At 35.2% G+C, this 13,456-nt stretch overlaps 1 protein-coding gene across 2 annotated transcripts in view; it reads right to left on the reverse strand.

Annotated features, from left to right (window-relative positions):
• Positions 1-13,456, reverse strand: part of LOC136037941 (plexin-A4-like) — a 317,250-nt gene that overhangs the window by 120,772 nt on the left and 183,022 nt on the right. For both annotated transcript variants that reach the window (XM_065720812.1, XM_065720810.1), the window contains exon 9: positions 4,817-4,945. In XM_065720812.1, the coding sequence (XP_065576884.1) occupies positions 4,817-4,945 (129 nt within the window). The remainder of the gene's footprint in view (positions 1-4,816; positions 4,946-13,456) is intronic.

Consider the following 13,456-nt stretch of genomic DNA (forward strand, 5'->3'; position numbering starts at 1 on the left):
ACTCCTTTACAGCATCTGGACCTATCCTCTGGCGCTGAGTAGGTAGCTGCTAGCCTTAACGCTTTCATATAAGAAGGAAGAATTTCAACTCCCAAAGATTTGTCAGAAGGGTTCTTTAATGAAAACTGACAAAAAAACACAAATAAAATAGAACATAACATACGATTCTATTATTACCATAGGTCAAGTTTAATATACATCTGCAGGCTTAACCTCTCCCCCAACCTCACTCTTTCTCAAAACTTAAAGTCCCAAACAGTTCTTTTGACTTTAAACATTTAGTTTTATGTTCATCAGCAAAAAAGAGCGTAGAAACGACATATCTAACCACACTTGCTGGTATTTACTCAATCAACATTATTTGCCTCAATCTCAAAAAACTTAAATTTTCAAAAGAGTTAGAATGGCAAACTTTTCGGATTCGGAATCAGCATAAATTTTTTGGTCGAATAGTGAAAGAATCATTCGTATAGCAATTTGTTTGAGGTTGACCCCTTTTTTCAAAGTTTCCTGGACTAAATTAGTTCTGGGCCGGGGGAAAAATACCCTTCATACCTCAAAAATGCCCCAGAAAAAGGAGACCCCCCCTTTAGGCGGCTAATTACCTACTTACGACAGAAAATTAGGTGTTTTCCTTGATTTTTGGTTTATTTATTGGATAAATCCGATTTAAATACACTTCTACACGTTGGAATTAAAAATTGAAGGATTGCAGGAGAGGCTGTTCACTTTGTGAAAATCAGTACATGGCATTAGTGGGGATCAGCTGGGGACAGCCCACCTTACACTTTGTATCATTAACTTTGGGAAGTTAACGGTGCCTTCAAAATTGGGTTTTGTGTACTTAATAAATTCCTATCTAAAAACAAAATAATCCAAGATCATACACAAAAAAGAATGCAGGAATTTTTACAATATGGTACCAATCTAAAACAAAAATAAAACAAAATAAACAAATAAAAAATAAAACAAAATAAAATAAACAAAATAAAACAAAAAGCTGAACAACGGAACGTAAAAACTTACCACGAAAAATGAATTTCCGGTCGAAAACAAAACATTCGCGTCATTTTAATGGCTATACTATTTGCAAATTGCAATGTATTTCTTTTTTTAATGAGTTCTGGTTACCAAAACAAAAATGATAAACAGCTCATGCTTCATTATGCGATTTCATACTTAAGCATTGCTATAGTAGTTCTTGATCATTGGACATTCATGTCGTAATACTTCCAAACCTGCGCTCAAAGGAAGGGGGGTGTTGAAAAATTAAAATAAAACCATGGCAAGAAAGCACAATTAAATATTAAAATTATTTTTATTTAAATCGTTTTCAAAAGGGACTAAAAAGCAGAATTAATTTTATTTCAAGATTCCATGAATGTTAGTGCAAAAGAGGGGTACAAAACATACGAGGCTTTGCATAACATATATATGATATTGATCAAAGTTATAAACATATAAATGAAAAAATCAGTGAGTTGAGGAAATGCGCTTCAAAGATCAATCTATGTAAAAGCCCAATCCTCTTTGTTTTCATTTACATTCATAGATTCTCGAAAAACCGAAATGATTTTCTACTTTTTAGTTCATTTTGAAATGTGGAGTGTTGAAAATTTAAAATAAAAAAAAAACTCTCCAAATCTTCTCTAAGACTAAAAAGTATTTAGTCTTCTCTAAGAAAAAACTTTTTCTTGTCTCAGATTCGGACCCAAGGCACAATAGCTTGAGGTATTACCGCTGCGCCATCAAGTTATGTTTAATAGTCCCTGTTTTATATTTTTGCTATACCAATACCAATCCACCCGTTTATGTTGTCTTATTTATGTAAGGGGGGTACACAAGAAGGGGAGTGGATTTTAATATTGTGTTATTGCCCATTTATCGGAGGTGCATAAACTGAAATAATTTGGAAGAAATTGAATATTCAGAAGCGATCAAAATGTGACTTAGCCTACAATTACCATAGATTTATGTGACAAAATACAAGTCGGTGAGATGAAGAAAACGAGTTTACTGGTCTTTTGTTAACCTTGGTAATAGCATATTACGCATTACATCTTACAGCTTCCGTCTAGTAATCTAAATTCCGCAAGTAATCCAATATGTAAATAATTTCCAAGCAAGCTTAGGATATGCTCACAGCATCTTTCTCTAGCATTCCTTTCGTGAAAAAGAAAAAAGTTGCAAAATATACTTCTTATCTCTATCCAAAGTCAGTAAGGTTTAGTTGGCGTTTAATTTCTTTCTACTCCTCTTGTAATTCAAGTTATATTAGAACCGGTTTCGAGTCACGAACTAGTATTAAAATCTTCCCAGGGAATCTCTGTCCTAATAATTAACGTGGGGAAAAGTTTAATTTTCCTCGTCCTCTTTCACAGTTTATACCTGATTAGCTCTGTTCCATCTCACAGAAAAGGTTGATGATAAGATCATCTAGAATTTGTCTCTCAAAACTAATGAAGAAATGGAAGTAAATAACCGAAAAAAAGAGAAATCCCACAAATACATACACTGACAGTTTGAGACAACAAAAAGTAAATTTTTCGCTCAAATTTCACAAATTTACCAGGTAGACAAAAATGTTGAGGTGATTGTCACCCATGTGCATTTTGAATCACTAAGTTTAATAAAAGGGGCAGTTGCTCTTTAATCACAGGTTCTTAGTGAATTTGTCTTAGAATTGTGACCTAGAACACTTTTTTGTTCTTATTCTAGGTGTAAAACCTCTTTTTATTTATTGAACAAATATTGAATTAAAAGATGAAAAAAGATTTCGGAAACACAGAAAACACCATTTATTCAGTAGTTTTTAAATATGTCGAGGAGGTAGCCTAAATTCCCACACTTCTATCAACCTATGCGCAGGTATGTCGCTTGCTGTCTAATGTTGTTGTCTATTCGCCGTTGCTCTGAAGTGCTAATACTGTGCAAAAATGCATGACATAAATTTGATATTTTGAGAAATCTTTCATTGTTATCATGATTAATCATTATGGCTACAACATAAGTATTCATACAACTATGTGGATTTTTTCAAGGGAAAAATCCTGTTTATAATTAGATGACTAAATTAGCCATCTTAGGCCCAAGTCAACTACAACAATACTACAGTCAACAATACTACAGTTGAATCCCAAGTCAATTCAAAAGTAGATTTAGGAATATTCTGCATGTTCGAGAGCATAACTAGATTTTGGGCCAGATGATTGGGCAAAACCAACGCTATGAGTGAGCAATTATGTGAATCAGCTGGAGCTGTTGTCCTAGTTCCTTAATGTCGGTTAACAACAGTTTGTTATAAAGTATTATAAATAATATAAATAGATCTTGGGCCTTGGGCCATTCCCCTGCTCACATATTCTCACGCCCTAGTTTGTTATTACCTATTCAATACCCCCTAAATGTTGTTATTATAAGTTAATTGCCAACTACATGACAGTTTTTTTATTTTTTATTATTCTTGCTCAATTTAAAAACTTTGTTACACACTTTCGTGCCCTAGTTTGTTGTTTAATCCACCAGATCATTTGTCCATTAAAACCAAAAGCTGTAGTAAATCACGTTTTCTTTACTCTTTGTTTTACGTACTTGCTCAAGCTAGCTAACTTGACTTGAACTAGTACTTTCTAACTAACTTGAACTAGCCGCTGAACAGCTAAACAAAGAAACAGATAGCTAGGAATGTAGCAATAAAAAACGCTAGCTGGAACCGAGCCCATTCAAAAATTCATTTAGTAACCTCCTCCGTACTTAAGCACACAAGCAGATCGATACTCATAATAGTTTAACTACAACATGATTTGTTAAGGCTAGAACCTTCAATGAAACTTTATTTTGAAGTTTCTCCCCTTATTATTTTATAAAATTACCCATAATGTGTTCCCCGGGGAGACCCTCCAACAAGTTGACTCTAGTTCGGCAGTGTGTAGTGACATGCATGAGAGGTGTGGCATAAGTGGGAGACAGTAACAACGGCAATCAAAGGGGTAAAATTAAGCTTGACTTGATGCTCATTCAATTGGACAATCTGTCTTGGGTTTTTCTACAATTGGCCATGACTTGACTTTTCCCATAACTATTTCCTTTTCAATTGCTACAATAAAGATTAAAGGGCGAAAATTATAGTTTGAGGCAAACAATTCCAAAATCAATTCACAATTCACAACGAGGACTAGTGCCGAGATTTAGCTAGTGCGAATTTGAGCCCATCAGATATTTAATAGAATTTCCTGACCTGGCTGAAAAATTCTGTGAAAAATTCTAATTGGCTCAAATTTGCACTAGCCAAATCCCGGAACTAGTAAAATCTCATTGTGAATGGGTATTAAGGATTTTCAATTTTTCATCTACAAAGAGAAGAATCAAATTACTACAAAATTATCACCTTTGAAATTAGTTTTCACAGCCAGTTTAAGTTCAAGCAAGAAGCCACCAAGCCCCCCCCCCAAAAAAAAAAGAAAAACGCACGGAAAACACACAAACTAAAACATATTTGGAAACAATATTTTCTAGCAGAAAAACAAGAAAACTAAAGTATCTTCCCCCTTCCCAAAAAATGCCCCAACACCCTCCCCCTCAAGTTGCTCACGCAGACCCTTACGAAGCACTGCTACACTGCTGAAGTTCAACGAGGTAAATTACACCTTCTATCCAGAACACCAAAAGCCTTCCATCAGACTGAATTCCACGCGCAGAGCAGATAGCAGCTTCCTCTTTTCCAAACAGACCATTTTCGAAAACAGCTAAAACTTGAAAAAGTTACAATACGCCAAAAGAATAGAAAAGAAAAGAGTATAAAAGACAGTATACTTACTGCAATGTTGTCAACTTTGACATTAATCTTCTTTTTCGTTCCAGACGAAACGAGTATTTCCGTTGATCCAGCAGTACCATTTATCCGAGGACAAAAAGACGGGCCACTTCGAATACTTGGACCAATTCGCTAAAGGAAAGAGAAAGTAAATAAATGACCTGACATTAATACTCTTCTCAACTAGTTCAAACGAGGGTCATTGAGTTGACAGACGTAAACTAAGTATTTACAAAGGATATTACTTAAGTGATCTTGACTTTCTTTTCAAAATGAATAGGCTGAAATAGGGTACGCGGTTAGATTGAAACAAAGACGACCTTCTTGGATATTTTGTGCCTTTTATTTTGAGATGAAATAGCTGACTGTCTAATCCCAGGTATTACCATGATTTTCCTTTTTATACTTAGTTTTGTAACCTATGTGTTTTATTTGTTATTGGTGAAGTTTGTTGAAAAAAAACAAGAAATATTGCGCATTGAACTCTGGCTTATCTGTAAGTTGTCTGGATTGTCTGAACTCTAGAAACTTAAAACGCACAGAAATTACTTCGTATATGAAAGAGGCTGCTTCCTCATCAACGCCCCGCTCTTTACGCTAAAGTTTGACTCTTTCTCTCAATTCTTCTTTCTAAAACAGTAAAAAACTTTAGCGTAAAGAGCGGGGCGTTGATGAGGAAGCAGCCTCTTTCATATACGAAGTAATTTCTGTGCGTTTTAAGTTTTGATGTCACTCCTTACTTTCAGTTGAAAAAACTTGTTTTTTTTTATTTAATTTCTGAACGTTTTTGAATCAATGCATGTTTTGATTTTGGCCCTCCGCAGAGGAATAATCAAAACGAAATTTGCATATTTTTTTTTTTTTTGGCTCAATGGCTTTCTCATAACTTTGATCGAATGATTTTGAGAAAAAAAGAGCGGGGGACGAAGCCTAGTTGCCCCCCGATTTTTTGGTTAATTATAAAGGCAACTAGAACTTTTAATTTCTTACGAATCTTTTTATTGGTAAAAGATTTACGTAACTTATAAATTAGCTTACGTAAAGAACTTTTGTATTCTCATGTTTTTATTACATATATGAGGGGATTCGCCCCATCGTCAGTACCTCGCTCTGTACACTAAAGCTTAAATTTTATCCCAATTCATTAAGAATGACCCCCTGAATCACAAAAGCCGTAGAATAAGTAGTTGAAATTACCGAAAATACTTTAGCGTAAAGAGCGAGGTATTAGAAGGAGGTGAGCCCCTCATATGGGTAATAATTTCTGTTTGTTTTAAGTTTTATTGCTGTTCCTTACTTCCAGCTGAAAAAACTTTTTCACTTTTATTTTTTAATTGTTTTTTTTTAAATAATGCTAGTAAATCCTGCTCTCCCTTCATGGAAATTTTCTTCTCCCATTACAAATTCTCGAAGGAAAGTTCCCCCAGCATATCCCCCTCTTCTCAACCCCTCCCCCAAACCAAAAAAATCCTCCTGAAAACGCCTGTATACTTCCCAATAACCATTACTATATATAAGCACAGGTCAAAGTTTGTAACTTGTTGCCCCTCCCACGGGGACTGTGGGGGAGTAAGTCGTCCCCAAAGACATAGTTATAAGGTTTTTTGACTACGCTGAATAAAATGGCTATCTCAGAATTTTGATCCGTTGACTTTGGGAAAATAATTAGCGTGGGAGGGGGCCTAGGTGCCCTCCAATTTTTTGGTCACTTAAAAAGGGCACTAGAACTTTTCATTTCCGTTAGAATGAGCCCTCTTGCAGCATTCTAGGACAACTGGGTCGATACGATCACCCCTGGAAAAAAAAAAAAAAAAAAAAAAAAAAAAAAAAAAAAAAAAAAAAAAAAAACAAAAAAAAAAACAAACAAATAAACACGCATCCGTGATCTGCCTTCTGGCAAAAAATGCAAAATTCCACATTTTTGTAGATAGGAGCTCGAAACGTCTACAGTAGGGTTCTCTGATACGCTGAATCTGATGGTGTGATTTTCGTTAAGATTCTATGACTTTTAGGGGGCGTTTCCCCCTATTTTCTAAAATAACGCAAATTTTCTCAGGCTCGTAACTTTTGATGGGTAAGACTAAACTTGATGAAACTTATATATTTAAAACCAGCATTAAAATGCGATTCTTTTGATGTAGCTATTGGTATCAAAATTCCATTTTTTAGAGTTTTGGTTACTATTGAGCCGGGTCGCTCCTTACTACAGTTCGTTACCACGAACTGTTTGATTGGTGAAGTTTGTTGAAAAAAAAAGAAATATTGCGCATTGAACTCTGGCTTATCTGTAAGTTGTCTGGATTGTCTGAACTCTAGAAAATTATCTGTCAACCGTAATTAAGCTTAAAAAATCTATTTTTTTCACCTTGAAAGGATATTTTTTACAATTCAGTTTAATCTGTAGCACATTCTAGCTACTTAGTATGTATTGACTTTTAGAATTCAAAGATAATTTTATTGACAGTCTTCTTAAGAAGATGGATGGAAGTAAATTATGTCTTTCAATCTTTTTATTTAAAACTGAAACTGAGACATGGACGTATAGAATAATAGCCCTTTAAAGTAGTGTTGCAGAATTATTACACAAGTATATAAACACTTGTCCTTTGAAAAAACGGATCCATTCTCCAAGAAAGAGATAAAGTAAATAGTTAGACATTAATACTGTTCTTAACGAGTTCAAACGAGGGTCATCGAGTTGACAGACGGGTCATCGAGTTGAGGGACATAAGCGATCTCAAATTTCTTTTAAAAATGCACTGGCTAAAAAAAAAAAAATACTTAATTTGACTGATTTGATCCATTTGAGATTTCATTCATCAGTGCTGGAGTCAATTGGCCTTAGTGGCCTGAACCTCGAGTCAGTTTTTTTTTATTCTATCCACAATCATAGGAGCTGACCTCTGGCCCTCCCTCCATGGCCCAGCCCCCTACCTCCCCCGTCCTCCGAAAAACAACAACATATTAACGATATTTTATTCCAAAAATCATGGGAGCTGACCCCTGGCCTAAATCCCCCCGCAAAAAATTCATTAATTACATTATATTAATGCCCCCCTAAAAAAATAGTTAACGATATTTTATTCCGGAATTGACAGACACAGAGTGAGTATTTTTGAGGGACATAAGCGATCTCAACTTCCTTTTAAAAATGCGCTGACTAAAAAAAAACGGTTGGCTATATTTAGAGGGGAACTAAGACAACTTTTTTTTTCTTTTGAATAGTTACTATTGTGTTATCTATTGTTACAGCAAAATTAGTTGCTACATATTACCCTACAATTTGCAAATTTTTAGAAAAAAAGAGAAAACTTCCAAATTAAGCTCCGATTTTATTCAAAATTGCACCATCAAATTAACCATGTCTGAAAATTCCCCAACAGAATTTTCAGTCCTCGTCTACAATAAAACGGACTTATTTATGCCTAATTTTGTCTAAAAATACATGAAAAGAATCTATCACCAAAAATTTATCTTTATTTTCTTTATTATTGATGATTCTAGATCACTGTTTCCCAACATTTTTAGCGTCGGAACTGCCAAACTAGTTATTCCCAAATTATGGGTAAACTGAAGCCCCTTGTATACAAAATCGCAACCTTCCCCCGCTTTCTCACCTTAGCAATTTATATTAATATTAATCATGGGAACTGATGCCTGGCCCTCCCTACATGTCCCAACCACAACCCCTTAAAAAAGATTATTAACGGTATTTTATTCCAAAATCATAGGAGCTGACCTCTGGCCCTCCCTCCATGGCCCATCCCGGTACCTCCCCCCGTACTCCGAAAAACAACAACATATTAACGATAGTTAATTCCAAAAGTCATGGGAGCTGACCCCTGGCCTGAATCCCCCCACGAAAAAAACTTATTAACGACATTTTATTATTTTATTACAGATATCATGGGAGCTAACCCCTGGCCCTCCCTCCATAGCCCGAACCCCCTAAAAAACTAGTTAACAATATTTTATTCCAAAAATCATGGGAACTAACCCCTGGCCCTCCTTCCATTTGGAGAAGGTAATTTAAAACTTAATTTGACTGATTTGATGCATTTGAGAAAGTTTATTGTTTATGTTAGAGAAAGGAGATACTCTCGAAAATACATATGAAGACTCAAAGTTTTCAATTCTTTTTTAGAGCTCCTTAAAGCAAATAGCAAGGGAAGGGGTGATTTACCCCCTTACCTCTCTTGGAGGAATATACTTAACAGACCCTGGTAAATAGTAGCCCAAACTCTAAGATACGGAATTTTGAATCCAATTAATAAGTATGCATTAACAGAAATTTAAAAAGTATGCTAATTTTAAACCCAAAAGTTCAACAAATTTAAACTTACCAATCAAAAGTTATTAGCATAAAACCACTTACATAATTTAAGTAAACGGGGAAAAATATCAAATTCTTCGTATCTTGGAATCGAGTTTATCATATGAAATGTGATAAATATGAATATGAAATATGATGTTATATGAAATTGCATGTTTCGACGGTGAAAGCTTGTTGATTTTTTTATTTATTTTTTTTTTAAGTAGGGATCGTGCTGAACGTGTTTTGCTTTCACGAAAGCACAGATTAATAGTTTAGCATAAAGAGCAGGAGGTCAAGGGGGGCAATGTCCCTAATATTAAGGATAGTTCATGTTACATTAATGTAGCCTAAGTTCAATATTTACCAATTAAGATAAGTATTTACCCTTTTCAAGCAGAACAATTACCTTCCATTTCTAAAGCAGTTTTAAGAATGTAGTATTAATTAATTAAGACTAATTAGGAAATTAAGAAACATTTCTAAAAGATTTTAAGAAATTTTAATTAAGAAAAAATTATAACGTTTGCCTTTTTTTGTAAAATTGCTAAACAAAATATACCGCATTCAAAAGCAAAAACAAATCAAAAGGAAATCTCTTTTCAATGAAAAAGAGCATAAATCAAGCACTAAGAAAACATGCCATGTTATAATCTCATCCACACGCAAACCAATGATAACAACATTGTTTTGATTCATCTGTAATGTCTGATAAATAACAGGACAGGAAAGGACTAGCAATAAACTTAAATATAACAATGATGATAATAACTCTATTTCCCCCTTCATCGTACTACCCTCAACATTTTACCATGCAATACTACAATCGTATTCCATTAGCACTATTGTTTTTAACAATAGAGATTCTCAAACAGAACGAACTTTTCTGATGTGTATGTAGTCCCTACTTCACTTTAATCCCCTGAAAGTTGAAAAACAGCAAAGAAATGTTTCTTATCATGGGTCCAGAAGGGTTCAAGGCACACAATTTTCTGGATAGGGTCAATGTTCTTTGGATCAATCCTGAAGGATCCCTCCTATATATGCTCTATTTAAGCGTGCTTAAAAGATCACAAGGAATTAATGCCCTAAAGATAGATTATAACAGCTGAGTCGTTTTTAGATATCAAATAAAAAAACAAGATTTTTCAACTGAAAGTAAGGAGCGACATTAAAACTTAAAAACAACAGAAATTATTACGTATATGAGAGGGTTCGCCCCCTCGTCAATAGCTCGCTCTTTACGCTAAAGTTCGAATTTTGTTCACATTCTTTAAGAACCACCCCTGAATCACAAACGGTTTAATTAGAATACTTTTGAAAGTACTAAGAAAAAACTTTAGCGGAAAGAGCGAGGCATTGACGAGGGGGCAAATCCCTCATATTATGTAATAATTTCTGTTCTTTTATAGTTTTAACGTTGCTCCTTACTTTCAGTTGAAAAATCTTGTTTTTTATTTTAATTTCTGATCTTTTTTAAATAATGTTGGAAAATCCAGCGCCACCTTCGTGGAAAATTCCCTTCCACAATACAAAAATTCCTCTATGGAAAGATCCTCCCACGTAACCTTCTCCCCCTGACCCCCACCAGAAAAAATCCCCCTGAAGACGTCAGTGTATTTCTCAATAAGCAATACTATATCTAAACAATGGACAAAGTTCACAACTTGCAGCCCTTCCCCCGGGGGTTGTGGGGGATTAAGTCATCCTCGAAGACATATTTATTAAATTTGTCGACTATGCTGAACAAAATGGGTGTCTAAAAATTTTGACAGGGTGACTTTGGGAAAAAATGAGCGTGGGAGGGGGCCTTGTTGCCCTCCATTTTTTGTCACTTAAAAAAGGCATTAAAACTTTTTAATTCTCGTTCGAATGAGCCCTCTTGCAATATTATAGGACCACTGGGTCGACACGATCATTCCTGGGAAGAAAAAATAAAATAAACACGAATCCGTGATCTTTCTTCTGGCAAGAAAAAAAAACAAACAAACAAAATTCCACATTTTTGTAGATAGGAGCTTGAAACCTCTACAGTAGGGCTCTCTGATTCACTGAATCTGATGGTGTGGTTTCCATTAAAATTCTATGACTTTTTTGGAGGGTTTCCCTCTTTTTTTGAAAATAAGGCAAATATTCTCAGGCTCGTAAGTTTTGATGGGTAAGACTAAACTTGATGAAACTTATATATTTGAAGTTAGCATAAAAATCCAATTCTTTTACTGTATCTATTGGTATCAAAATACCGTTTTTTAGAGTTTCGGTTACTATTGAGCCGGATCGCTCCTTACTTACAGTTGGTTACCACGAACTCTTTGATGGGTATACTGTAAGAAACTGGACCTAAGTAATGAGGACTAAACCTCTGGTACCAAGGTCATGTGATTTGTTACAGCAACTGAAACTTATGAGAATGACCCACTCGACAGGGTGAGTTTCGTTTCATGTTTGACATTAGCCGTGAAATTATATAACAGCAAGAATAAGTCCGAAGCGAACAAAGCAATAGATACACCACAGTCCGATAATGTTCATGTTTTGATTACACACTGAACAGTAATAGATGACTTCTTGCTGTTATAAACATCCAAAAGACAATGTCAGTTTATAAATGCGAGACTGCGTCTTATGCAAAGAAGAAGACAAAACCCAGAAGATCCTATAGCACTTGATTGTAGCAGTAAATACTCAATAAGCCATTAGACTTGAGCCTTCAAGTCAATATGATTGAAACAAGAATTTAGGGCTCCCTCCAAAGAATTTGAAGCAGCCCCGGTCTACAAAAAATGCATAACTACATTGATTATTGCTTAGTACTAATTTGAATCCTAGAAGCCAATTACTGCCGCATTTAATTCAGTTTCAAAACAGTGTTCTAGTGAATGCGACTGTCACCAGTCACGGGTTAATGAACTTTATTTATACAGTTAAAAGGCACCTGACAAAAAAAAAATAAAACAAACTATTTCACAGGTAAATAAAGGGCCCCATGAGTCGTAGCATCTCCAGACAGTTGTTTCTCAGTAGCCCACGAAAAACTAGCCATATTATAAAATTCTTAATATCATGATTTTTTTAAAATTACGATTAATCCACAAAAGTCTTGATTTTATAATATTATAAAATCACACCCATATTATAAGCACTCGCAGGAATTACACTCAACAAAATGGGCAGAAGGTCATGCATAGAAAACAGCACGCGTTGTTAACATTAAAAAAAAAAAAAAAAAACTAGTTTTGATACTAAATCGATGTGTAGGTTATTATTATGTTGACATGTTAACAAGGGAAAAGAGGAGCAAAGCATAGGAGTAGGCTGTCTCTTGCAGTAGCAAAATTTTGTGACAGAGAATGATTTTATATTCAAACAAGCAACTTGCTGCTGAAGGTGACGTCCTCAAGCCTAAGTTACTCCTGGCTTTCGTCATAAGCGAAGGGGTTCAGACAGATCGTCTAGTAATTTCACAGAATTTATCTCATCTACAAAGAAGGCCCATAACTAATGCCGTTTTCAAAGGCCAGAGTTATTCGAAGGCTGAAGGCCAGGGTATGTAACTTGTTGAAAAAAAATCTATGGTCTCGTGAACTGGCCCTGATTTCTAGCACTGCAAGTATGACGCTATGCTACCGTTAAAAAAGCAGTACCAGAATAGTCACTCGCCAAACTATGTAAAATGTCATACATGGACTGAGTCTCTTTTTTTTCAAAAAAAAAGAAGAAAAAGAAAAGCCAATGGCAAAAAGACCGACCAGTCCCCAGCCAGCTTAGTAACTAGTCTGATGACAAGAAGTTTGAAACAAATATGAGGACTATTTGAATATGGGAGCCCCTGTCCCTCATACAGGACAGATTTGTTCCATATACCATAGGAACAAATTATATAGTATTTATTACCACTCATCAAAACCTGGCTGAGATCAAAAAGAAAAAAAAGAGTTGAGTCCTCAGTTTAAAGAGGCTGTATTGGTCCCACATACCCATAATAAACACATCGGGGACTAGCTGTCACCTCTTATTAAGCTTGGATGACATCAAAATATATTTTCTGGTAAATGTTCAATGGAAAAATAGAGGAGCCCACCAGCCCCTAAGGAGTTCGGACTCAGTCTAGACCCCAAAAGGAACAAGAGCTAAGAGCTCATATGGCATTTGTGACGAGGTCGGAAGAGCCAAGAGCCAAGAGCTCATACGGTATGAGCTCTGGTAAAATTCTACGAATCAATAGATTGCTTTAAAAGGAAAATCAGAAGCTTAATGCCGGTCGGGATTTAAAATAAGAGCTCTGAGTCACGAGGTCCTTCTAAATATCAAAATTCATTAAGACCCGATCA

Source organism: Artemia franciscana, chromosome 17 (genome assembly GCF_032884065.1).
Source record: "Artemia franciscana chromosome 17, ASM3288406v1, whole genome shotgun sequence".
Lineage (NCBI taxonomy): Eukaryota > Metazoa > Arthropoda > Branchiopoda > Anostraca > Artemiidae > Artemia > Artemia franciscana.